Raw genomic sequence first — 25,277 nt, 5'->3', positions numbered from 1 at the left:
CTCTCATTTGAACTCGAAGATAACCTTTGAGAGAAAAAAACCTAAAGGAAAACTGAACAAAAATTCAAACCACCACATGAAAACTCAGTTGGTCCTCATTTAAAAATTTCCAGGGAAGCAAAATCACCACAACCTTTGGTTACAGACACTAATTAAGCTCTTTTTTGGAAATGTGGGTCTTATTACTAGTCTGAATTTGTCTAACTTTAGTTTCCACTCATTTGAACTTGATATAATTGTCTGCCAGATTGCAGCGCCAGTTTTTATTTCTGAGGTTCGCGTGGGTTCCTGTGGGGTGACAGATACAACAAGGAGGTGGGTGAGAAAGGAGGTTGCTGTGGTGGGTCTTAGGGAGGTGGTGGAAGCCATATGGATGCTGTAGGGTGCAGAACTGGTTCAACTTGCAAAGAGGCTGGAGGGGCATTGTGAAAAAGTATTTTGGTCATTTAAGTTTGCTGTGGGTTCACTGTGATCCCTCAAATAGCAGAAGTTCCCTTCCCTAATCAGCCAAACTCCTACGGAATCTGCTGAAAAGGAGTTATTTTTGGTTGACTTACTAGTGGGACTCTACTTTAACAACCCACCTGGAAAAACGGACTGAGAAAGCGTTTTTCACTGACTTTGTAGGCTTCTGCAATTCCTTTAGGAATTTTTCTGGTTATGTATTTGCCCAATTGTAATGTTCCCCCATTTTTCTAAATATTTAAAAAAAGAATTTAATTACTCACCCACTACCCTAGATGGAGATTCTGGAATAAGACAACAGGACACACATTCTCTCCTAGCTTTCAGAGACTGTTTAATCTTTCACTTTAAGAAATTCAGCTATAGGGGGATTTTTTTTCTTCAGGTTTAGTTAGTTTTTGCATTGTCAAAAGCAAAGAGAAGCCTGCAGCTCAGGCTGTGGCCCCCAGCCAAAGCAGCCTCTGCTCTTCACATTCATAATTATTCCACAGGCAAATTTGCAAATAGAGAGCTGGAACTGCATTAAGCCCCTGGTATTACATGGACCAGGTGATGCTCACACTGCGCGAAAAAGTTTAGTTCTGGAAAAAAAGGCATCATACATTTAATGCAAGGGTGTTTGTGGAACTTCAAGGGAGCTTGTGGAGGAGAGGAGTCACTGTTCTGCGTCTTCTGCCCTGTCTGATCCATATCACCCCCAAGCTTCCCAGTCGTTATTCCCAGAGTTCTCTCTAACCACCCATTTGACCTTTTATCCTGCAGTAGCCATGAATGTTTGCTGTAATATGTTATTCTGTAATATAGAAGTACTGTGTGTAGACAGATGGTGAAAGCCTCTTTGGGCTCTTGTGAGAAAGAGGAGCAACCGTGCTGAGAGAAAGGGGAGCACCAGAAAAGAACAACAGCCTGGAGGACTTAGAAATAAGGATGAATTCTGAAAGCAAAATGGAAGTGGTGCGGCATCTCATATCGATCTTTCTGCCTCTTAACATCACATTTCTGTGGTGGTGAGAAGTATGCTTGCATTAAGAGTGGTACCCACAAAACCTCTTCCATTTAGCTGAGATGAAAAGTCCTTGCACAAGCTCTAGTGATGCCACATGCATGGTTTATTTTTAGTGGTTAATTGGGCTATTGCTCTCTGATCCATAGTCATCAGTGCTTTTTTATGTCCTTTTCTATTAAACAAGCGCTGTCTAAAATTGGTAGAATATTATGAAGCTGGCAGCTAAAGGTACGTCCACATTGTTTTGGTTTATATAATCAGGTTGCACAATGGGCTTGCTTGTAACACAGCATTGCAGCACATGTACAGGACCAAATCTGTAAGGCACACCATTTTTAGGTGACAGATGGTCTGTAAAATCACAGCTTTCTGTGTTTAATTCTATGCTGAAGTTGTGTTCTGTGTTGAAAGCAAAACCTGGGATTTAAAGATTTCCACTAACTAGTGATCAGTCCTCTTAGAAGACTTCACATGAGGTTTGGACTTCAGCTGGAGCACCCAACTTTGGCTATGGCAGGCGATGTGGTTCAGTGATCAAAGTAATGGTTGTATTTGTGAATAGCTGATGGGCTTTTGCTGGAGTTGCCACTGACCACGGAATAGGCAGTGGCTACTAATATTGTTTGTATTGTGGTAGTGTTTGGAAGTCCAATCCCATTGTGCTAAGGACTACAATTACAGGAGGGGAAAAAAGAGAGGTCAGCCTTGTCCTCTATGAATTTGCACTTTTAAATACAGTACAACTGGTTACAAGATGTACAACAGAATAGAAGAGGGAATTGAGGAAACACCAAGAGAGACAGTGAGGACTTAGCAGTGGCTGCGGCTGGGTAGTAGTGAGCATGGCTTAGAAGGAGTGCAAGGATGTTTGGAGGAGGGTACTGAGATAGCTCTGTGGCTCTTCACCTCCTCCCAGGCTTCAGGGGAGGTAGGAAAGAAACCACAAAGCTGCTTGTTAGAGCCTGTAATAAGAGACAAGCCACAATGGTCAGCATCATCACTGAAAAAGGTGAATGGGGCAGAAGATAAACCCCACCAGGTTAGACCAAAGGTCCATCCAGCACACATCAGCTTCTTGGCATTGTCAGAAGTAGTCATTTGGTTCCCCTGGAGTGTAAGACCAGAACACAGATATTCCCAATCTGTTGAGGTTTTCAAAGCTGGAGGCTTAGCTGGATCACTGTATTGAACAGCTGTTGATAGAGCTCTGTCAATCTACTTACCTACTACATAGGTAGGAATAACCCCAGAGGAACTAGATCGATTCTTCTATAGTCATACAGGACTGACAAGAAACCTCATGAGATCATATGATCTGTACCTTTCTGCACAGAAATAGGATCAGACGTCTGTAGGTCATTCCTGTTAAGTGTAGCCAACTAGTTATGTGTATTGCTGCCACTGAAAACAAAAATAAAACCATGTTCCAATGAAGGAAAAACCCCAGCCAAAAAACTTGATTAAGATTGAAATAGATAATTTTGGTGCAGTTAAATGATTTTTAGAAAATAAACTTAAAAACAATGTCAAAGCTAACATTATGTACATGAGTAAATAAATGCCTGAGAAGTGATAGGGCTTTATGAATATGTGGAAATATCACTGGGCTTCTAAATGAGACAGCTGGCCATAAAGTCAGAGTTACCACTGCAGTGTAGTGAATAGACCTAGAGTTGTGTAGGGTTTGTTAGCACTGACAGAGGGAATGCATAGAGCAGAGACCTCATTGGGAAAGAGCATAAGGATGTACCTCTACGGTACAGCTTGCAGAGGCTGAGATCTGGACTAGGGACTGGGGGCTGAAAATTAGACCTTCTGCAAAGGTTTGCCAAATAGGAAGGGAAGCAAGTGCCTCAAAAACAGCAGGAGGGCTGCTGACCCAAAATCTCTGCAACATAAGCCTGAGATGAAATGGCTCATTGGAAGAGGCATCTCACAGGAGCTCCTCGGAGGAAGTCCCCGGGAACTGTGATGTGGATGCTGGCATGGCTTGAGGAGCCACAGAGGAGTCCTGGCAGTAGGAAAAAGGCACCTCTCTTCCCCCTTTCTTCCCTCTTCCTCTCTCAAATATCTCCCTCTAAAGGGATTTTTTTTGTTTGTTTTTGTTTTCATTTTAATTCCTGTTAGATGCCAACCCATGATGCAGGTTTTTTATGGTTGAAAAGGAGCGCAGCAGAGGATCTAAGTACCATTGGAGCCTAATTAGGAGCCACTGTATTAGATTCCAAAATTAGATAGGAAGCTGAGTTTAAGGGTAGTACAAACCCAACCAGTTCCTAGTTTGGCCTGGCCCACGTAGGTGGGCGAGACTGGTTTGGAGCTGTTTTGAGGACAGGCTGCTTGCCCATGGAGGAAGCTATTCCAGCCACAGTGGAGCTGGAACACGGCGCTTGGTCCTCAGCCGGGCCAGCTTCTGCTCTCACCAGTCTGCTCTGCAGATGCGCTGGTGGGGGTTCAGTTTAAAGCAGTTCTCAGGCAGATGAAGACAACTGAAGGCAATAATACAGGCTTTTTTATTTCAGGTATTGGGACTGTGTATGAAAGTTTATTTTAAGCCAAGTTCTGTTCACTCTGTCTTTCACCTTTTCTGTGTCTTCACCAGTTGAAGGGCTTACAAAAAATGTCTAATGGGTTTTGCCTTTAACCTTCATAACTTTATAACATCTTCCAACAAAGGATTCGTAGCATTTTCCAAGCTGTGCTACTGACCTTTGTCACTTGGCTAATACGAAGTATTAAAATATCCATCTTATAGCAAGCTAAATTTAGCCAGGAAAATCAAATTATATGCCCAAATTCACAAAACAAATCAGTAGCAAGAGCCAGAAAGCAATGCATCACATTTGCCCTTTTAATAGCTTTAATGGATAAGCCGGCCTTCTAAACTCCCAAATAACACATGCTTTTTTTGCCAGTGTGCCATTATCCTGTGCAATATCTCCATGACACACTTATTTGTTACCAGCCCTGTTAGAAGTTGCCCAAGCTGTCTTTTGAAATAAAGCAAATTCAGAGACTGGTCTGGTTATCCGAACTTAACTACAGGCTTAGTTATACTTTGGTAGGAGTGTGCATTTCTACAGCCTATGGCAGGCACAAGGCAGTGAGACTTAACTCAATCCCCTGTTACAGATTGTAGTATCTCAGATGAGATGCTACCATGAGCAGTGGCCATTCAGGTGACCGTTATTGTGGTTTATATGAGACATGGTAACTTAGATTTTAAGTTCAGAGCATCAGTAGTGATTTGAGCTGCTAGCGGTACAGCCTAAGTTTCCATACAGTAAACAGCCTAAAGCATGTTTATGATGTGAGCTACTACGGACCAAAGTCTGTTTCTCTTTCTCATCACCAGTTTCCTGGGAGGATAAAAACCATATTCAAATTTTACACTGTGGAGAAGCAGCATTTATTTAGAGGTGTTCAGAGTTGGGCTGGTTTAAGCTTCAGCTCAGCTGATGAATGGAGATGCTGTGTGGACAAGCTTGTAACGGATTGAAATGTAACTTAACAGTAGTTTGCCTTAACTTAGTAAGAAACTCAGGTCTTTAATGAATAGAAAGAAGTACATGAAAGGCTTTACTCTGCTTTTATTAAATAAGACTGAAAATCATATATTGTTAAAGTGGTGCAATGCTGAATATAAAATGGGATACAGTTCCTCTATCCCTGCTATACAACTGTGTTTAGCTCTTGGCATCCTGCTGAATTTGATGGCAATTTGGTATCTAAACAGACATTAAGAGCCTAAATGTATGTACTGAAACCTCTGTAGGTCTTTTCACTGGTCAGTTTTTCACTCTTGCATGTAAGAGCAGCTGTAGTGAAAACAGCCCAGGAGTTGCATACAGAGGTTTCCTCTGTCTCCCCAAAACTGGGTGCAGTCGTATTGCATGGTGGTGAGACCTGCTCTTGTCTAGAGCCACAGCTTTGCTCCTGTGACACCAAGGATTGGGATGTCCCGAGCTGCTCTTGCTCTGCCCCAGGAGATAGGTATAGTGGTTCAGCTTGGTGTTCACCCACACATCTCCCCACAGGGATCCTTCGCACCATGAGCCTCCTGAAATTCCTTTGGCTGGTGGGTCTTGAGTCGTGATGACATGTTTGACCATTTTATCAGAGCCTGATGTTACCGCTGTTCGTGTTACTTGAGGGAAACGTGTTCTCATTGTAAAGGAAAAAATTGGCCGTCACTGCATGAGTTATTTTCCACTGTTTTCACTCCAACAGTGTTATTTTGTCTGCTGCTAGAATCCTTAACCTAAGATGGAAATGCTTCCCTGGTATCTCCCCTTTCCTATCTCCAATAGCCAGAAGCTGTCCGTGGGCTAAGCGCCCTCCTGCCCTTCGGAGCGGCTGCTCTTGCATGGTCCATTCCAGCTCCTGCTCCGGCTATAAGCAGCCGCTTTCAGCTGCCTCCCCACAGGACGAGGTGTGTCTGTTTACCCTCTGGGGACACACAACTTCGTGTTGGAGAGGAGAAAAAAAACCCAATAGCATGGCCCTGGACATAGGCAGGGCCTGAGGCTGAAAACGTCCGTTGAAGGGAAGAGTTATTTTAGAGGCAAAACGTGTGTTTTTAATTGTTTAGATTAGGGGGTTTCATGTTTTATGGATGTCTGGGGGCTGGGGAGGTGCCTTTTTTTCATCCTTGTATGAAACTGGTCAGGAAAACCAAAATGGGACTGTCTGCATTTGTGAATTTCAGTTTTTTTGGCCAGAAGTGTAACAATTTGTACAGTTTGAGTTTTCTCTGGAAAAAAGAAGAAAAAAATAGTGTTTAGAGAACAAGGCCTGGGTAACCAAAATATGTTTGTTTTTGTTTAAATCGCTCAGTAGAGAAATCGTCTCTTGTCTATTGTTAAGAAAGAGGTTTAAATCAAAGGCAAATTCTACATATTCTAAAATATACAGACAACTCTTTGAAAGCAAAGCCAAGCAAAACTTTAAAAGAAACCTTCTCCTTGATGCAGAAGTTTTCAGTTAGTTTACTGTGCTGAGGCTTGAGTGGAAAGAAACAGCCTGAGAAACAAATCGCAAATCCCCATTTCAGAGGCGGAAGTTGGGGAGAGCATCGTATTAATAGCACATGAGACCGTTCCACAGAGCTCTTTGTCCAGGGCTTTTCCAGCAGCAGCAAGGAAAAGCCTTTGCAGTTCGTGGGGATTTTTGTGTTCAGATTTAGCTGTTGAAGGTTTAAGTGAGCTGCAAAGCGAGGAAGTGGAGGGCCTGATCCTCTCGTGTTGGGTGGTCCCTCGTGCTGCAAATAACCGTATTGAAAACAGAGGGACTATTTGTGGAGTCATTTGTTTGTCAGGAAAAGTAGGGTTTGTAGGATACATCCCCAATTAGCAGCCAAATCCCTTTTTTCTCATGATAAAAACACGGCTAGCTGTCATAGAGATGCACGTAGCATCTCTTCAGTTCCCATTTGAACTTCTGCCACTTGCTCCATGCTTCTTCCTGCTTCCTCGTCCATGCAGAAATTATTCCATCACCATGCTAACTCAGATGATTTGGCTGCTTCCCTCCTGCTCTGGGCTGATGCGACCTCCAGCCCTTTGCTGTGCTGTTTGGGGTTGCCTTGGGCTGTGCACTCCCTGGCTCCTGCTTACTGGTTACCCATCAGGGAGGGCACGTGGGGGATTGCACTTGACCTTTGGCTCCTGGCCGCTGGAGCACATTAGAGAGATGATACCCACTCCTTGCCTGACATCACTGCCTAACACCCAACACGTCATCCCTGCCATAAATCTGGCTTTTAATATCACCCAGGTACAGCAGACCCCATCCAAAGGATGTCCTCTCCCAGATCTAGCCTTTCTTGGGAGATTCACTTAATGAACAGTGTGTCACCAAGCTGCAGGTTTTGGAAAAGCTTTTAGTTGCCCGCACATGTTATCATACTGCGATGCCCTGCCCAAATGGGCATTGGTGTAGGCAGGGCGAGCTCAGTGTGCTCAGTGTCCTCCTGGATGCCAGGAGGGCTTTCAGATAGCCACAGGAGTGCTGCTAGCAGCTCCGTTACTTGCGGAAGGGATGAATGCTGTTGTTAGTTGGGGGAATTTGTGGCTGCCTGTTTTGGTAGCCATAAGTCATTAGTGGTTTTGAATTTTTTCTTTCCTCCCCCTTGAAACTGAAATAAGGGCTGAAAGGGTAGATTTGTCCCTTTTTTCCTTTTTTTTTTTTCTTTTTCCCCCTTTTATTATTTTTTTTTTTTTTTTGGCTAATCTGAGGCACACTGCCACATCTGAAGCCACTTGGCTTATTATGGATTTCATGGAAACTGATTCCCTGAAAGTGTTTCCATATGTGTGTTCCCAATATATCCCATCCTTTTCTAAATGGGAGTACAAACTCGCACACGAGCTGGAAATGGCTTCAGGATGTGACAGAGAAGTCATATGACTGGAGTGGCACTGTGTGTGGCCCTTTCTGAAAGACACGGTGTCCTGTGTGCTGGCTCCCATCCTACAGTAGATCCAGTTTCAAAGAATATCTTCCTTCCCGGCTTCCTAAAGTCTCTTAATCAAGAACCAGCAAGGAATCCTCTGTCCTCAGGAGGGACGTGTGTTAGCTGTATGAGATTGGAAAGGAAAATTTGTATGGGGAGGAAAAATGAGGGGTTTAAAGGGTGAAATTACACGGCAGTGCCAAGGGCTTCCCCCCCTCCCCAAACATAGTTTCTTTGTGTCTGCTTGAGGATCGGATGGTATTTCTGAGTTGCTGCTAGCATGCAGTGGAAAAGTACAATTCATGACAACATTGGAAACAAATATTTATACTGGGTAGTTAAGGCACATTTTCTGCAAAAAAGAGGTACTAAAGTAGACTGCTAGCCCCAGTGTATGTTATCTGCCCATTCACTGGGTTTACACAGGGCTCTTGTACTATGCTCACTATTGCCGTGCATGCGTTGCAGCTCTCAGCCCTGCGGTTTCACCCCCTTGCTGTATACAATGCTGCTGAGGTTGCTATCCAAGAAAAGCCTCAGATGTTCCTTCCACTGCCTTTCTGCTGGTGTAAAACAGCAGGGGCTGAAATTCAGGCAGGAAAAATTGGGGAAAACTGAAGTGAGATCTGTATGCGCCTGTGTGCGTGTTTGTGCCACGTGGTTTTGCACAGCTGCTGGACTTACTTCCAATAAATGTTATTTACCTTTTGTTTCCAATGTAGTACATAGATGGCCTGAGACTTTGAACAAGCAGGGGGATTTTGATATATTACCAATTCCCTTTCGCCCGAATCAGCTGTGAAAGCTCCAGACTGAAGTCCCTAAGATGAGATAGCAAAGACCAAGAAGTTCAGAGGCTCCCCATCACACCAGGTCCATGGTGTGGGAGGTCACAGTGGCTAGCCAAGGACATGTTTCTGTAATATGACCATTTGTCCCCCTCCTGTGGTTCTTACTAGAACAGTTTTAAGTTGTATATAAGTGAAGCTTCACAAGAAAGAAGCAACATGTATAAATAAGGCAGTGATGGCTGATGCTTCCATAGCTCCATTTCTGCTCCCAGCAGTCCATCTGGGAGGGGTTTGTTGTTGCTTTCTTCCACACGTGAGAGGAGTTTGTACCCATTGATGTTCGTAATTTAAGATGAGCTACCTCTTGAGGTGCAGCCAGCAGCCACCTGTGTTTAAATGCATAGTGTCACCTGGCAAGACTTGAGTGCCTGAATAAAATCACCTTATTGCAGCACAGTTCATTCAGCAGGAAAGTCCTATTGAGGTAGGAGGGCAGGTAATGATGGAGTCTGGACTAAAGAAGTGCAAAGAGACCCCAATTTTGCTGTTAAGCAATGTAACAGCTCTGCTTGGGAAACACTCTCCTTTATTTGTATGAGTGCTACTTTAATGGTTGCTGCTAACTATGTTATTTATGGGGTGTTTCTCCCAGCAAAGAGCTAAGGTGCTGCACCATAAATACAGTGAAAATATCTATCTGCAAATTAATCCATGGTATTTTAAGTGCTAACGTCCTGTTACCTAAATACCAGAAGGCACAAGCGTGCTGTTTACCCTGTGACCTGGGGTACTAAGGGATGGGGAGAAGAGTTGTGCTAGAATTAGGTTTCTTGCCTGTTACAAATGAGGCTCTGAAGGGGTTAAAATGTTCCTTCCTCCCTCTGACTTTTGTGAGACTGCTGTGCTTAATAATGTTGCAGTTTAAATGGTCCCAACTAGGCCTTGAAGTTAACACCTTGTTGAGGTGAAGGAAAGAGGAGGAGGGGGGGGAGTTCGCACCTTTTCTGCTGCTGTTGTTTGCCAAGAGTAAGGCAAACATAGGGTAAGATGGGGAAAAAAAAAAGAAGGAAAAAAACAACCAAACAAAAAAAAAGATGTGAAAATGCTTCCCTCCCCCCATTTGTTTATCTATCTATGTGAATTAAAGAGAGGAAACTTGAAAACAGCACAAAAGTGAACCAGGGAGGGATAAGCCCTGTTCCTTACTTCTGCTGCAGGACCCTCACCACATGATTGGCGGTGGATGCAAGGAGTGTCCCTGAGCTCCAGCATGAAACTGAGCACTGGCATAGGTTCCAGGATCAGGACCTAACAGCTACTACAGCAGGGAACAGATAGATGAGGAGGTGGTTTGGGATCCCTGGGAATCTCAGTCCCAGGCTCTATCCTGCAGTGGCATCCAGAGGGAAGGTGGTACAGGACCTTTGTGGAGTCAAAAGCTCGCCTGGAAGGAGGCAGGAGAAGGGTCATGCTATGTATGATTCATTAAACACTTATTAGCAGGGGCAGGTGCCCAGAATTTAACTAAATGAAAAGGAAAGTAACACTCTCCCCTTGATACAGAATGATGTTTGAGGGAAACCAGAGATCCAGCTAATAAGTAATCATTTCCCCCATTCAGATGGGTTGCAAAGAATCCTTATGATTGCAGAACTCAGTGCTCAGAAATTGGGAAATCTCAGTACTTACATTGCCTGTGCAGCTTTAAATCAGCCTCATTCTGCTTATGCATTATATTACAGATTTTAATTACAGGATCACATGGTATTTTTCCCACGGGATTTCTGTCTCATTCAGTGCGCAGGATGGACAGTGCTAACTTAATGAGCATCTCTTCAATATTTTGTTTTCTTCTTGTTCTTTGCATTTCCTCAGGCCTTTCTTATTGCAGAGCATTAAATTCTTCTCTGAAGAAGAAATTCTTAATTTCGTGATGAGCTTTGCTGTAATATTTCTGCATAGCATTTGTGTATAGTTCATTGCAGTGCAGTGTTCCCAAGAAAGAAGGAACCCACTTTATAACGAGTACTGGGACTGACCCTAAAGTCTTTTGTAATTCAGTGCACGTTCTTTGTGTCACCTACAGCATGGTGGGTTTTTTTCTGTCTTTAGCTTTATGTTCAGACCTGTGATCCTGTTGGCTTAAGCTGCAGCTGTGAATATTTAGCACACATGCAAATCAGAAGCCAGCATCTTGGCTGGGCACGGAATATGGGAGAAGTGAAAATGTGATTTGGAGAGATTTGAACTGAGTCACGTACAAACCATGTGGCAGAAATGCATATAAAATCCAGTTTGCACAGGAAATAATCGGGTCTCCCTCGCCTTGTTCACCTCACTCCTTCTGCTTCCTTGCCATAGAGGATTTGGGGGATACGTAGACAATGGTGTTTTCTATTTCTCAACTCTGTTACATCTCCAGAGGGGGTCAGCTTGTGTGCTGACTGCAGAGGGTTTGTATAAAAGGAATGGCATCCTCTGTAATTGAATGCTGTATCATAGTGCATATGGAGAAGTAACTTGAATGCTGGTATTTCCTAACTAGCTTTCCCACTCCTCACATGGTAACCTTAATAATATCCTTTTGTTTGTCTCTAGTTGTGTTTATAGTTTCTCAGATTTCTAAAAAAAGCAAACCCCAAGTCACCCCGCCTTCCCAAATTTTTCCTTTGCAATATCACACAAACATTCACGTGGACTCCTTCTGCTCAGACTTCTGCCACTCCAGTGAATGGAGCCACCAATGGACTGATTGTCTATCAGGACTGGCACAGGGATGGGTGGGAATGTCCCCTTATTTCAGCAATATTTGCAGAAAAAATCCAGGACTTGGGACTCCTGGATTTCATTCCAGTCTCTGGACAAGTGTCTTTGTAGGGGCACAGACTCTTCTGCCCATTTTTAGTCAGAATCCTTAGGAATTGTTCATATTTGGCTGGATTTTCATGGCAACATCTCTTCACACAAAAAGCCACTCCTATTCCAAAGTTCAAGTTCTTACTTCAAAGCATGGAACTGGTACAGCTTTTCAAAGGAAGGCTCCTCCAAGTTTAAGATTAGTAAAACAATATATTTTTCCCAGCAGAAGAGTTTCAGCTGAAATTTTAAAAACAAATAAATGCATAAATCACAATTTAGCCTGAGACAGACGCCCAGCATGGACAGTTTCAGCCAGAACGTTTAAAGTCTGGCAAAGCTGTAAGAGACTTGAAATCATCTCATCATGTGAAGTGTGTGGCATACTTCATACGAGGTGATATTATCAGCTGTAAGTAATCCAAGCTGCACATATAATTCATAGACGTAGCTGGTAGGGAAGGAAAAAAAGAGTTTTAATAGATCAATTAGTGCTACGTTCCAGCCTGAATCAAACTGTTGAACAAACCCCCACAAAATCTAGTACTTACTTCAGCAAATGTCTTAACACTGAAGTTCCCCAAAACACAAGTGAATCATTTAGGTACTGGTAAATATATTTAACCATATGTAGTTGACTTTCCTTGAGACAGACTTTTCAGTGACCTGAATATAGCCCTACTCTTTCTTCTTGCATCCGATGATTTTGCATTGACTTGATGCACTAAAAATTTCCTGTCAGACCTATCCAATTAGCCAAGGGGACCTGGTTTTTGGGCAGTGACACTGCAGCATAAAATGAGAAAGCAAATTGCTGTATTTCTAAATTATAAAATTATCCTATAACACTTTAAAGTAGATGTCAGCTTGCTACGCTCACAAGGAGTTAATCTATCCACGGTACATTATGATCTTTAATAATTGGAAGTGATTGGCCAAAGTGCTGTAAACCTGGCAGAAATTTGTTGCCTTATTTTCTGCAAACCACAAGTACAGCTTATTAATTGAGAAGTGAGCATTAACTGGCATTAGCTAGCATCTGTAAAATGAAAAAGAGAAATAGCCAGGGTATGCATTCAGCTGTAAATGGTGGAGCTGCAAAGCTGCAACAGGTAAAATTGTTTTTTAAGCGTGAATGCAAAACCATTTTAGTCAGCTGCTGGCAAATGCCCAAGTCTAGGGTTTTTAATGAGGCTTCTGCATCAAAATAAGTGAAACCACATGGAATTTTAATTGTTCATATGCTAAATATGAAACACACTGGAGCAGTATTCTTGAATCTAGGATGTTAGCATATATATTGGATATTAACATGACCACTTTTCTGTTCTAAACATATAGCTCTCAGAAAACTTGGGTGCCAGGTTGTGTTAGAGATAGAGAGGAATCAGCTTGGAAGAATTGAAAACAATTTAACCTGGACTCTTTCATAAGTAAAGGGATTTTGAAAAAATTGACTTTATTTTTTTGTATTGTCAGGCACTGTTAGCTGATCAGACTGTTGGAAAAGATCACTTGCTGTGCTTGTAGCCATGTTTCTCTTTCTGACAGCAGAAAATAAAGTCTCTTCTCTTCACAGAAGTTTGGTTTCGCAATCTTGCGGCCACAATGTAGGGCAGAGGATCTGTGCTTCACCCATTTAATACAAGCTATCACGAGAGTGGGAATTCGCAGATGCAAATTGTTTTCTTGCTCTGAAGGAGGGGAAATTAGCATAAATCTTTAATCCTGCTGGGGAGAGGAATAAATAAATTATTTACTTGTACTGTCATGTTGCTGTATTGCTGATCAACATCACTATTTGTGCACAACTAGATATACAAAGGTGGGTGCCATACCCAGAAATGCTATTTATCTTCCCAGTCCAGCAAAGAGCTAAACCGTATACAAATGAATATGCCTCTGGTGTTTCCAAGTTAGAACCAAAATCAACTTTAACGCAGGAGGTAACACAGAGGGAGGAGAAGGAAAATACATCAGTGAGATTGTGTAGTGGTGAGCTTGTCAAGAAGCTGACATTTAGAGGTGACTTTTCATTAAGTTACTTAGAAAGGAGGCTTTAAAACAGGCAACACAGAAAAATCCTGATCTCCAAAAATATCTTTACACAATGGAGGTACAAAACACTGTGAACAAATAGCGGCTTGTGCAGGGAGTTGGGGAGATCGCAAAAGGCGTTTGGGCAAAAGTGGGGGTGGAGAAGTGAATGTGCAGGAGCCATGCAGACACAGCCATGAGTGAGATAAGAAAGGGTTATGGTTATTTGGCCTTTGGGTAAATAGGATTGTGCTTTACAAGCAACAGTAAAAACAAACAAGTGTGGATTTGCTAGGGGATGTAAGGAGGTCTGTAGCCCCACATTAGAAATGCCTACGTGTGGTGTGCACATTCCCAGTCAGTCAACACATACGTGTTCTCTTGGCAGCACCCATACAGGTAATATTTGGATTTAGCCCTGAAAGGGAGATTGCCCTTTAATGTGTAACCTGTGTGCATAGTTTGTTATTAAGAAAAAAAAAGCTATTGATTGCAGAGAAACCAAAAATGCTGATGTTCTTCTACACCCTTACACTCCTACCATCTCTACCTTTGATTATAAAAGTCTTGTTTAGCTTCTGTCAGGGTAAACTGAGAGCAACTGTGTTCATGTTGGGAGAGTTGCAGTAACAATAAAAGGAAAAAAAAAAAAAAAGCATAAGAGGTAGCAGATTGAAACTCTGTATTTTGAGCAGCTGGGGAAATTATATTCTAACCTTATATTTCCAGATACATATCAGACCTGTTCACAATATAAAGGATACTGTTCCAAAATTACAGCTTTGAATCTGGGTGGTATTGCCCCTGGCTATTGTTTGCAGTTGGGAATGAAAGAAGTTGCATCAAATAGTAGTGTTTGCTGTAAAGGTACAAGTTATATTACATTCCATGGAGCTGTGGTTGAAGGGGTTGTTGGTGGAGACAGACCCATTCACCCGTAGGTCACTGATTCAGTTCCAGATAAAAATAATAGTAATCATATTGTCATCAAAGTTAAAAGTGGGCTTTTACTGCCCATTTAAGCCTCTGTCCTCAGTATATTTTGATTTTAATCCCCAGTTTTCAGGCTGCATGATAGGGATGCTTGGCTGGCTGTGGCCCAGGTCCTCCAGCCTGAAGCCTAGTTATGCCTGAGCTTTGCCCCTCTGTTGCTTTTAGATATTGTTGAAAGTGTGGGTTAAATGAGCCGGTAGGACAGAGAGAATAGTGATCTAAATCACCAAGTGTGTCACACAAGGTGGCAGGGTTTGTTGAGTCTGGTTTACGGTCACAACCACCATTGTGTATGCTATAGGAGAGCAAGTGCAGAAGGGCTGGAGAGATCTTCCTTCTACACAGCAGTGTCAGCAGGTCAGATACAAAGCCTCCCTGCAAGGAAAAGCATTACTTCATCTTATATTCAGGATATACAGATTGTTTCAGTGTTCAGCATGTAGAACCTGTAGAAGTGTCAGCTGGGAAGTGCAGGGAGAGTCCATTTGATTTCATGATTTTTCCTCTTTATTTATACCCTGTTCTTCACAACTCTCTATAAATATGTATATATGTATATACTGAATACTGGCTGATGCATCTCCTCCTGCACTGTACTTCATTATTAGGCTTTTTCTCTCTCTATTCCCTCTCCTTCTCCACATATTCCCCCCCTCCCCCCCCTCCCTTCCCCCTGTCCTTTTTCCCACACCCGTTTTGTTTTCCACTTTTCTGGCTCTTTCAACACGAGCTTTCTCCATCTTTCTCTTCTGCTCCTGTCCATCCCAGTCTCCTAAACAGATCACCAAGCTACTAATGTTTGCTTTCCAGTTCTGCTCCAAAACTTTGGGTGTTTGATGTGGGATTAAAAATTAGGCAAAATGAGTTTACCCATCCCTGTTTTGTGTTAGACTCCAATTCACAGTGTTACCATCCAGACATTCACAGTAGCCATAAACTGTGTGGTCTTTTTTTCGACCAGACTGCACAGACAACATGTGGAAACAACTTTTTTTCAATGGCACGAAGTGTTGGGCTTGTTATTTTCTTTCAACTGCACTGAAAAGTAAAACTTGCGTCTTTGCTATCAGCTCACTGGCCTTGCCCATCCTCCAGATACAACAAATATTTTTCAGCCATAGGAAGTAGCTGAGCCGATTCTCCCATAAAAAAAATGATTTCAGGCAAGAAGTGGGTCTTCATCACCCATGGTGTAACTCCCCTGGTGTCAGTGGTGCAGCTGACTTGATGTTGCCAGATCTTGTAGTTTGATCGCAAGTTGAGCAGTAATTTCGGCTTTTCTTGAAACACCAGCTCCTGACGGCATGTGCTGAGGTGGGAATCTCAACTTTCATGTGCAGCCAGACCTGAGTTTCATGCAAGGTTATAGCAAAACAGCAGAGACACGTAACCTTCAAAGCTCAGAACCCAGAAAGCAGATCAACTCCAAATCCACCTTTCTCTTGGCTCTTTTTCAGTCTCTTGATTTTTGAGATTTCCCCCCCACCCCCAGCCTGACTTGTGGCCTTTGAACACTTCAGATTGGCAATGCTGCTCCCTCCACTGGCATTGGTGGAGTTAGACCAGGGATGAATTTGGCCCAGCACTTGTAGAAGACAGATGTATAACTCTGTTCCTTGCAATGTATTATTTGGTATGATCTGCTGTTCTCTTGGGGGCCAAAAGTAGTGGGTTTTCTTAGAAAAATAGAATTCTATCATCACTTGATACAAAAAATGGTATTTACAGAATTGTTTTCCCCCGTCTTTTGTTATAATTTTTTAGGTGCTTCAGAGCTGGGCCCATTTTCAGATCCCAGGCAGTTCACAAGCATTTCATCCCTCACTGAGAGCCGCTTCTCCAACCCACGAATGCACTATCCAGCCACCTTTACCTATACACCGCCAGTCACCTCAGGCATGTCACTGGGTATGTCCGCAACCACTCACTACCACACCTACCTACCACCACCCTACCCTGGCTCTTCCCAAAACCAAAGTGGACCTTTCCAGACCAGCAGCACTCCATATCTCTACTATGGCACTTCATCAGGATCATACCAGTTCCCCATGGTGCCGGGAGGGGACCGCTCCCCCTCCAGGATGCTTCCTCCATGCACCACCACGTCCAACGGCAGCACACTGTTAAACCCTAACTTGCCCAACCAGAGTGATGGTGTGGAGGCGGATGGCAGCCACAGCAGCTCCCCAACCGTCTTGAATTCTAGTGGCAGAATGGATGAGTCCGTTTGGAGGCCGTACTGAGATTCCTTCTGTAGCCGGCCTGACCTCCGCGAGCCAAAAAAACCCCAAACCAAACAAATGGTCGACTAACTACGAAGTGCCTGGTTTTTGTGTTTTTATTTTTGGTTTTTGTTTTTAAATAGATTTTACCAATATGTGCAACTGCGTAGGTGGGATGATAATGGCCACAAATAACACAAGAGTTACCAACACACCACAACCCATGTTTCAGATTGTGTGGATCAAAGCACATATTTCTTTTTTTCTTGGAACCGTTTTACCTTGTTTTATATTTAAAATGTACTTTTTACACTCACCAAAAAATCACCCCCTCCTTTTTTTTTTTTTTTTTTGTCTAGAGTGTTGTAATAACTAGCGAGTACTTTTGCCAATGAGGAGAGAACGGACTCCCCAGCTATCAGGAGAAACATGGTGATGCAAGGCAAAGGCTGCATTCCCTTTTATTTTTGACAAATAAAAACCTAACCATGAACTCCAGATACAGTTGCAATCATACAATGTATGGGACCCTCTTCACACCTGTAGTGCAATTCAACTGGCTTGTATTGGTGCACATAAAAAGGAAAGCAAAGATTGAGTTGCTTCCATTTTGCCATGATACATTCAGATGAAAACAGCTGTCCCAAAAAAATACTTGGTCCAAGCCTTGCTGCAGATAGTGGTTGGAACTTCTCTGTGTTCATTGCTTTTTTGGTTTGGTTTTGGGTACTTAAAGAGAATGAGTCTTCAAGTTAGGCTAGACAACCCTGGGGTTTCCTTTTTGCTTTTGTATCCATTCATTTTGCCTTCGATCAGCCAAAAACCAAAAAGAAAACCAAAACCGTTAAAAAACAAAAAACAAAATGTTGTTACTTATGCAAAATATGAAAATGGCAATATATATTACTAAAGCCAAAATGGTATACATAGTATTTGTGTTCGGCTATATTCTTATTTTTTTTCTTTTTAAATTATAAATGTGTAAAATTTGAGGTTGTTTGCTAACATGAATCATCATATAACTTTAAAAGAATATTTATAATTATTTAATGACATTTGGACCCTTTAAACATTTCTTAATGTAATGATATATTGACTTCGGTCTCTAAAAGTGTTTTTGGTTTGTTTCTTTTGACTTACTACATTTCTGCAATGGTGTAAATCTCAAACCTTTACCCAACTCTGAAAAGCAGTCTCAGTGTGAACCAGTTTACAATGTGACTTAAAACCGACAAAGCCAACCCAAATGCATCCACTTCAAATGATTTTGGATGTAAGATCTTTTTCTATAACTTATGAAGGAAATATTGTTTTTGAAATATTTTTATTAGCTCTCTGGTTGCCTTCAACACAGTCTTGCCTTTTAATCAATAGTTGTGGAGACACTGGAAAAATGGTAGGAAGGATGAAATATTTTCCAGCCTTCCCCTCATTTCTTCTTCTCCCAGGATTTTTTCTCAGAACTGCAAAATTTGAAAATATTCTTATTTTGAATGTTCCGTTTTGACAGCATGATTTGAAATTCAACAGTTTGTTGGGGTTTTTTCCCCAAAGAAAAATCAAAACGGTTTCAAAGCCCATATTTTACAAATACTAAATTGTTAAGTATCTCAGAAATGGGATTAAGGGGGAATTGGTGAATCTTTTTCCCCTCCCAGTGCAATTTCAACCCACTTGATGGAATAAAAAGGTTCAAAACTTGAGACAGAAACTGCCTGGTAGCGAATCACCGTCCATTAGCATTAAATGCTAGAGCCATAAGGATGCTATGTTGACTTTGAAGCTGATGTGGCTGTTGCTGTATTAGAGGGACAAGCATAAGGGCAGCAATACTCACCTCTGCAAACACTGAAGAGAAAAGGTCACCTTAAAAGCCGCCCTGGGGATCCCAAGCACAATACAGGGAGAGCAGATTGCGCGCGATACCCTTAACCAGCCTGTCTGCTGCCAAACTATACAGTGGAGGGGCCCAAATTTTTCCCAACCCTTGGCTGCTACAGCAAACAGGGAGGTGACACGGCATCACCTGGATGTGGTGGGAGCTGAACTGCCTGCCCCAGGCAATCCCCCAGCAGGTGATGTTAAGTCTGGTTTAGCGGGATGTTCAGTACATGCTGATGGGGTTTGCCAGCACTGCCTCCTTCCCCTGCCTTAGCCATTGCTGTCCGCAGCCTCCTCAGGGGGCTGTTGGCCACCACACCGCTCCTTGGCTGTACTTGGGCTACCACCAGAGTATCTCAGTAGATCAAGGGTGGGTATAGCCATACAGAGCTGGACAACACCATCACTGCTCGTTAATAGCGAAGCTGTTAAGCGAGTTGACGTTAGCGTGGTACATCCCTCCGATTTGCGTGATGATGTGCTCTTAAAAAAAATTAATAAAGTCTTTGCCTTCTAAAGGTTGTATACCAAGTATGCTTAAAGTATAAGTAAGACACTTTGTTTTTCTTCTAATACTTAGTTTTCCTTCAAAGATGGAAGCTGTAATTGATTCTATTTATTGTTGGTTTGTGGTAGCTTGAAGCATACCACTGTCCATTTATTTGTAACTGTAAAATACGTTTGTTAGTCTCAGCAGCACTTAAAAAGCCAGTGTCTGGTTACACATTTCAGTTTTGTTTTTTGTTTAGTAAGCAAGAGAAAAAGATGTACTGCCAGTGCAAGCTGTTTCCTATTTAAAAAAAGGTACTTTATTTGTACATTATTTGTTATTGCTGAGAAGGGCTTTTTAAGGTTTACTGTATGCATATTAAGTAATTTTTAGGGTGCTTTTGTGTTGAAATGTTGTTAAGAGTGGCTGCAGGCAGCAACCCAGATTTTTTTCTTCCTTTTTTTTTTTAAAGACTTTGTTGTAAAATTCAAGCACTTGGTTTTTGTTTCTGGATAAATCCAGCACAGACCAGACTTTTGTTTTGCTCAGTACCGACAGGACTCATTGTGTCCCCACGGCTTTTCAACTGGACCATTAGGGACAGATATTGATAACATTTTCTCTGCCCCATTGGGGTGCGTGAGCCTGATCCCTGCCCTCAGCTTCCCTGACCATGCAGGCAGGCATCTGGCTCTGCTTGCTTGAGGTAGGAAGGAAAGGGTTTTCTAAGGACCTATGGATGGAGGAGCACCACCAGCTCCTTGACTTTCAGTATAGACCCCTGTGCTCCTGAACCAGTACGTCGGGCTGGTCATGGAGGCAGTTGTACAGGTTGAGGCAGAGATGCTCATCAAAGCTTTTAGAAGATGCTTCTGAGTTCACTTGCAAATGCTCTTGAATCAGGATTTTCACACCAAAAAAACTTGCCACTAGCACTATGTAGTAAATCCCATCAGATTATTTGATGTTTTGTGAAGTGCTGAGCATCAACAGAAAGGAGTTTTCTCAAAGATAGCCCTTCCCTTTGGTCAGTGGCAGTCTTTGGCACTGGTCATAGACTGAAAGATTAATGGCCTTTTTTTACTTTCCAGCTCTCTTATCCTACCAAAGATTTACTTCCAGCACAACAGGCATGATGTCCCATTTGCTGAATGGAGGATTAAATCCTCCTCTCTCTCCTCCTAAGAGTAACCAGATTGGGGTCAGCGGGTCAGGACGGATGAGTCAAGCAAATTATTTAACCCACAGCATCATTCGTGTGGCATTTATTGTTCCTTTTAAAGGACCAGCTGCTGTGTCTGTCTTAGTATGGAACTTTTGGGGCAGCAGTTCCCCGAGCAAAGATTTACCGGTTTCCACAGGTACCATCTCCAGTGGGGAAAATTTTGCACTTTCACACTTAGCAAAGCAAAGCTTAGCCCTGTGCCAGGCTGCACGCAGCCAACAAGCCATGAGCAAAAGCAATAATTAAACCTGGATCAGCCATGAGCTCAAAGAAGCCCCATTCTCTGAACCCCTGAATTTCTTGTTGTTTTTGAATAGAATGCATTTCATTTTAACATTTTCTGAGATCTTTTTTTAGATGTTTGTTTACTTCCATGTTTACAGATAACTCTTTGCTTTTTTTTTTTTTTTAAATGCAGTACTTTTAAGTATATCAGCCAAACCCATACTTTTACAGTAACTTTTGTTTTAGGTAATATGAGTGACATTCCAGTTCTTTTTTGTTGTTGTTAAATATGCTTTACCAGTCTTGAATTTCTGCTGGAACAAAATATTTGTAGCATTTTGTGTAAATACAAGCTTTAATTTTTTTATTTTTTCAAATGCTGTCACCCAAGATTTGCTTCTCATGCACATATTGTACAAACACACTCTGCTTTATGCCACAGACGATGATTGTGGATCAGTTTACTTCAACTTCAAAGGGACTATTTGTATTGTATGTTGCAACTGTAAATTGAATTGTTTGGCATTTTCTCATGATTGTAATATTAATTTGAAGTTTGAATTTCATTTTCAATAAAATGGCTTTTTTTTTTGTTAATGTTCTTCCATGCTTCTTTTTCTCCCACTGTCTCCTCTTAGCACCAGGCAGGGTAAAGTAGGTACATGCTAGGACACAGGAGTGGGCCTTTCATAGTGGCACCATCAATTCCTGCAGTGCTTAAGTTTCCAATTAAATATAAAAAGCAAATATCCATGCCTGTGGATGGTAAAGGATATCTTCTACATCTGATCTCAATTGTTGCTTCTTCTCCGGAGTCTGCAAACTGTCAAAACCTGTGTTTCTTAGAGGAGATCACACTGCTCCATTGCTCTTGCTAGACCATTAACTCTGAAACTTAACAACTGGCATTATCTGGGACATTCTGGTGCCAGGGTGCTGTGGGCAGAGCTTGAACTATAGGAAAAATTGGTACAGATTTCCAAAACAGGCAGGAGGGATTGGGTTTTGTGGCCCTTTTCCAGGATGGCGGTTGCGATATCCCCACCTCTTCCTGGTCAGACTTGAGGAATGCAGTTACAGATAATCTTGTGATTTGCATGGCCTAAGGCAAGAACAGTTTCCAAGCAGCAAAAGATACATGGAGAGGTAGGGGACTGGAGGAGGTGGCTCTTCCAGCCTAGTGTCAGTGGTAGGAGGAGATGCAGCTAATGAAGGTGAAGTTGAGCTCACTAAGGCTGTGTGCAGAAGGGGAGGACAGGAGTTGTTTCCAAGCTTGTGCCTGGTTTCACAGTAAGTTCTTACCCTTTTTAGCTATTTCTTTACTCTGCAAAAGAAAAATAGTAGCACAGAGAGGCATGGGGTTCTGATCATTTAAAGAAACCTTTAACTTTGAAGTTTAAATGTCTGATACTGATTTTGTGAACTCTGTTGGCTTTACCATGGGCCTACACATTTCTTGTGTGGTAGTTGAAGACTGAGATGATGTTTGGGGGTTTTCAAGGGTGCTTTCATCACAGCCTGTAATCGGAGTCCTGATTTTAGGGAAGCTTTATGCAAGAGTGAGGAACCAAGAAAATCAATCAGTGCTCTGTGGTATAATTGTTATATAAACTGAGGGGACAGGGATGAACTTCTGCTACAGACATTAGTGCTAAGACTTTCTGCTGCCCTCTGGTACTCAGGTTAACCCATCTCAGCTAGTCAGAGCACAGATGGATGTTCATTATACTCTTGCTTTCATGGTCCCTTCACCCAGAAATAAACAATTTTTCACCATTTCACATGGTCAAGTGGTTGAACAGCGGCCTGGGGAGGTTGTGCCACCTCTGTTCTTGGAGGGTTACAGGACCCTGGGGTAAAGCATAGAGCAACCTTCTCTGCCCCTGTAGCTGAAGCTGCTGGAGCAGAAGGTTGGCCTGGAGATCTCCCATGGTCCCATCCAAATTATTCCATGGCCTGGTGAGTCAGGCTAAGAGCTATCTGCTGCAGCTTGTCTAAGCTAAAATCTGCATGACTTTGCAGATAGCATATACTTGGCTAAAACCAGCCTGAATAAAGAGGTTTGACAGGATGAAATTCTTAGGTTATGCCACTAACATAGGCAGGTTATTCAGGAGTTGCAGTGATCCGTCTATCTTTTGTTGGTTTCTGGAGCATTTCTCTGGGATATGTCCATAAACTAAAACACAAGAAGAACCTCGGCATGAGGAAGAACTTATTTACACTGATGGTGGCAGAACACTGGAATAGGCTGCCCTGGGGGGTCCTGGAGTCTCCCTCTCTGGAGATACTCAAAACCCACCTGGACACATTCCTGTGTAACCTGCTCTAGGTGGCCCTGCTTTGGCAGTGGATTGAACTAGATGATCTCCAGAGATCCCTTCCAGCCCTAATGATTCTGTGATTCAGTGATCTATAGCAGACATGGTCAGCACAAGGGTTGGAAAAGCCAAACCATCACTGATCCAGTACAGCAATTCCCATTGTACATCATGCTAGGTGTGTTGCTTTTAGTTTTTTGATTCATTTACCCTTTTGCAGCTTGAGAATGTGACTCTTGTTCTTTTGCCTTAGTCAGAAACCAACCACTCGTGAGGCAAAATGTCTGCCACTGGTCAGCATGTATGACTGCCCAATGGGGGGACATGTGGAGCAGCAGGGGGTGATCAACCCCAAAGTACTTTTAGGAGATAAGTTTAAAGGCACTTCCTATTAGGGGTGTTGACCATTGTCTTCTCCATCATTTGGTGTCAGTAAATAGCTTCTTGCTTTTGGGTTGTGAGGGTTGAACATCAGCTCTGGATTACTGGAGTCAGGCTTTTGGTTGTCCCACGCGGTGTACATACAGCAGGCAGCATCTCACACCATCTCTCCCTGTTGGCCTTGGGTTTAACTTCTTCGTTTCCCATGGCTGTAAGCAACCCCAGAGGGGCTCAGGGCAGCCACATGCTGGCAGCCACAGGCCTAGATCAGCCTTTTTTGTGCCTAAAACAAGCTCTGGGGGAGTGGTGGGGAAGAGAAGGAGCAGCACTAAGTCCTGTGCTGGCACCAAATAAAAACTTCATCATACCATTTACTAGGGAAAAAGATGAAATAGCTTCAGTTACATGTCCAAGGAATAACACACCGTCCAGTTACCATCCTTCTGTGTGGTCAGAAGGAAATCAATTGGTATTTTGGGGTGAAATCCCTCTCCTGGGCAACAGCTCATGGATAGCCAATGCTCGGCATGAGTCGCAGCAGTGATCTGCAGCACTTGAGTCACACACTGGAGCATATATTCGGGGCAGTGGCATGGTGCATTGTTGGTGACCAGCTTTGCAGCTCAGGCACTCACCACTTGGTTGAATGCTTGCAGAGAACAGCTGAGAACATTATTTGCCAGAAATACTTGCTATACAGGGTAAAATTATAAGCAAAGCCACTGGAAACCCATCATCTTTGGATAGGTGATGGGAATGACTGTGCTGGCTGAAATGGAGCAGTTGAGCATTTCTACTCAACATCTTGAAAAAAGAAACTTTAGCATGATCTTAAAGCAAAATAATGAATGTTTAACATTCACAAGGGCTGTCTTTGGACTTCTGTAATTATAATCTTTCACCGCTAGAGCTACTTGTACGGTATCAGTCTGGGATGTATGGAGATGTTCTCATGGGGTCTCTTGGTGATACTTATATGGTCTCGGAGGAGGGGACATTGGCATTTGTCCCTCTGGGTATAGGAAGCTGTTGGCCCCAGTAACTGATAAGACTGTGAGATACAAATAGAACAAAGCCTAAGCTTCCAAAAGCATCTGGTGATCTGATGCAGTGCAAACAAAGTAACTTGGAACCTATGACATAGCTCAGAATTGAAGTTCTCAGGCCTGCCCTGCTAATTGCACACAGATTAACTGCATGTATTACTTAGGGTAGATGCAACCTGTGTTTCAAACGTTGAATATATTACCTAAGTAGCAAGTGGGCTATGATTTCCCTCACTGGGAATGCAAGGAGACTTGAATTTCCCTCCTGCAGTTTGGGTGAGACAAGAAAATCAAATCCCTGTGGTTTTATTTGTAAGAACTTGTAAAGATGAGACCAATTAGCTTTTGTCCTGACCCTCAATAATTTCAGCATTGTCTGCAATTCTCCAGGCAGCTTTGCACTCCTCTTTTTGTGCCTCAGTTTCCCTAAATATAGAACACAATATTTACTATTTCCCTACTTTATCAGTGTCTCCCATGGACTCAGTGTTTATAGAGAGCTTTGAACTCCTGTTGTTGTTTAGCACTTTTTACTACAAATCTGATGTTTGGTCTCACACCATTGGATAGTGTCCTTTGAAACAGCACATTTCTAAACCACATGTTTAGAAAAATTGACCCAGTTTCCAGACTGCTGATCTGGTCAAAAAACAATGCGGAGTTAAAGCCAAGTTGTGCTGTCTCAACAGATTTACTCGGGATTTGCGGTGGGGCAGGAAGAAACACAGAGATCACTGCAGTCCACGGAGGCAGCCCTTGGCCGCTCAGTCCCGTCAGCTCACTTGGGATGAGCAGCTGGAGCTTGCAGGATGTCCCAGCACTTAGAGGAAAGCAAACAACCCATGTTAAAGTTGATACGCTGCAGCAACTTGCCAGTGATTAAT

The 25,277-nt window shown here is 42.7% G+C and overlaps 1 protein-coding gene across 8 annotated transcripts in view; it reads left to right on the top strand.

The window, feature by feature from the left end:
• RUNX2 (RUNX family transcription factor 2) overlaps window positions 1-25,277 on the top strand; it is a 224,477-nt gene that overhangs the window by 134,049 nt on the left and 65,151 nt on the right. For 3 of the 8 annotated variants that reach the window (XM_062638497.1, XM_062638498.1, XM_062638495.1), the window contains one exon: window positions 16,367-21,235. The exons of the other annotated variants lie outside the window; for them this stretch is intronic. In XM_062638497.1, the coding sequence (XP_062494481.1) occupies window positions 16,367-16,845 (479 nt within the window). In that variant the 3' untranslated portion in view covers window positions 16,846-21,235. Of the gene's footprint in view, window positions 1-16,366; window positions 21,236-25,277 lie in introns of those variants that run through there. 8 annotated transcript variants of the gene reach the window in all.

This window comes from Pezoporus occidentalis, unplaced genomic scaffold (genome assembly GCF_034315485.1).
Source record: "Pezoporus occidentalis ecotype Australia unplaced genomic scaffold, CSIRO_AGI_Poc_V1 ctg57, whole genome shotgun sequence".
In the NCBI taxonomy this organism is placed as follows: Eukaryota; Metazoa; Chordata; class Aves; order Psittaciformes; family Psittacidae; genus Pezoporus; species Pezoporus occidentalis.
Note: the sequence above shows the minus strand (reverse complement) of the source record. Positions and strands in the feature narration are given on the sequence as shown.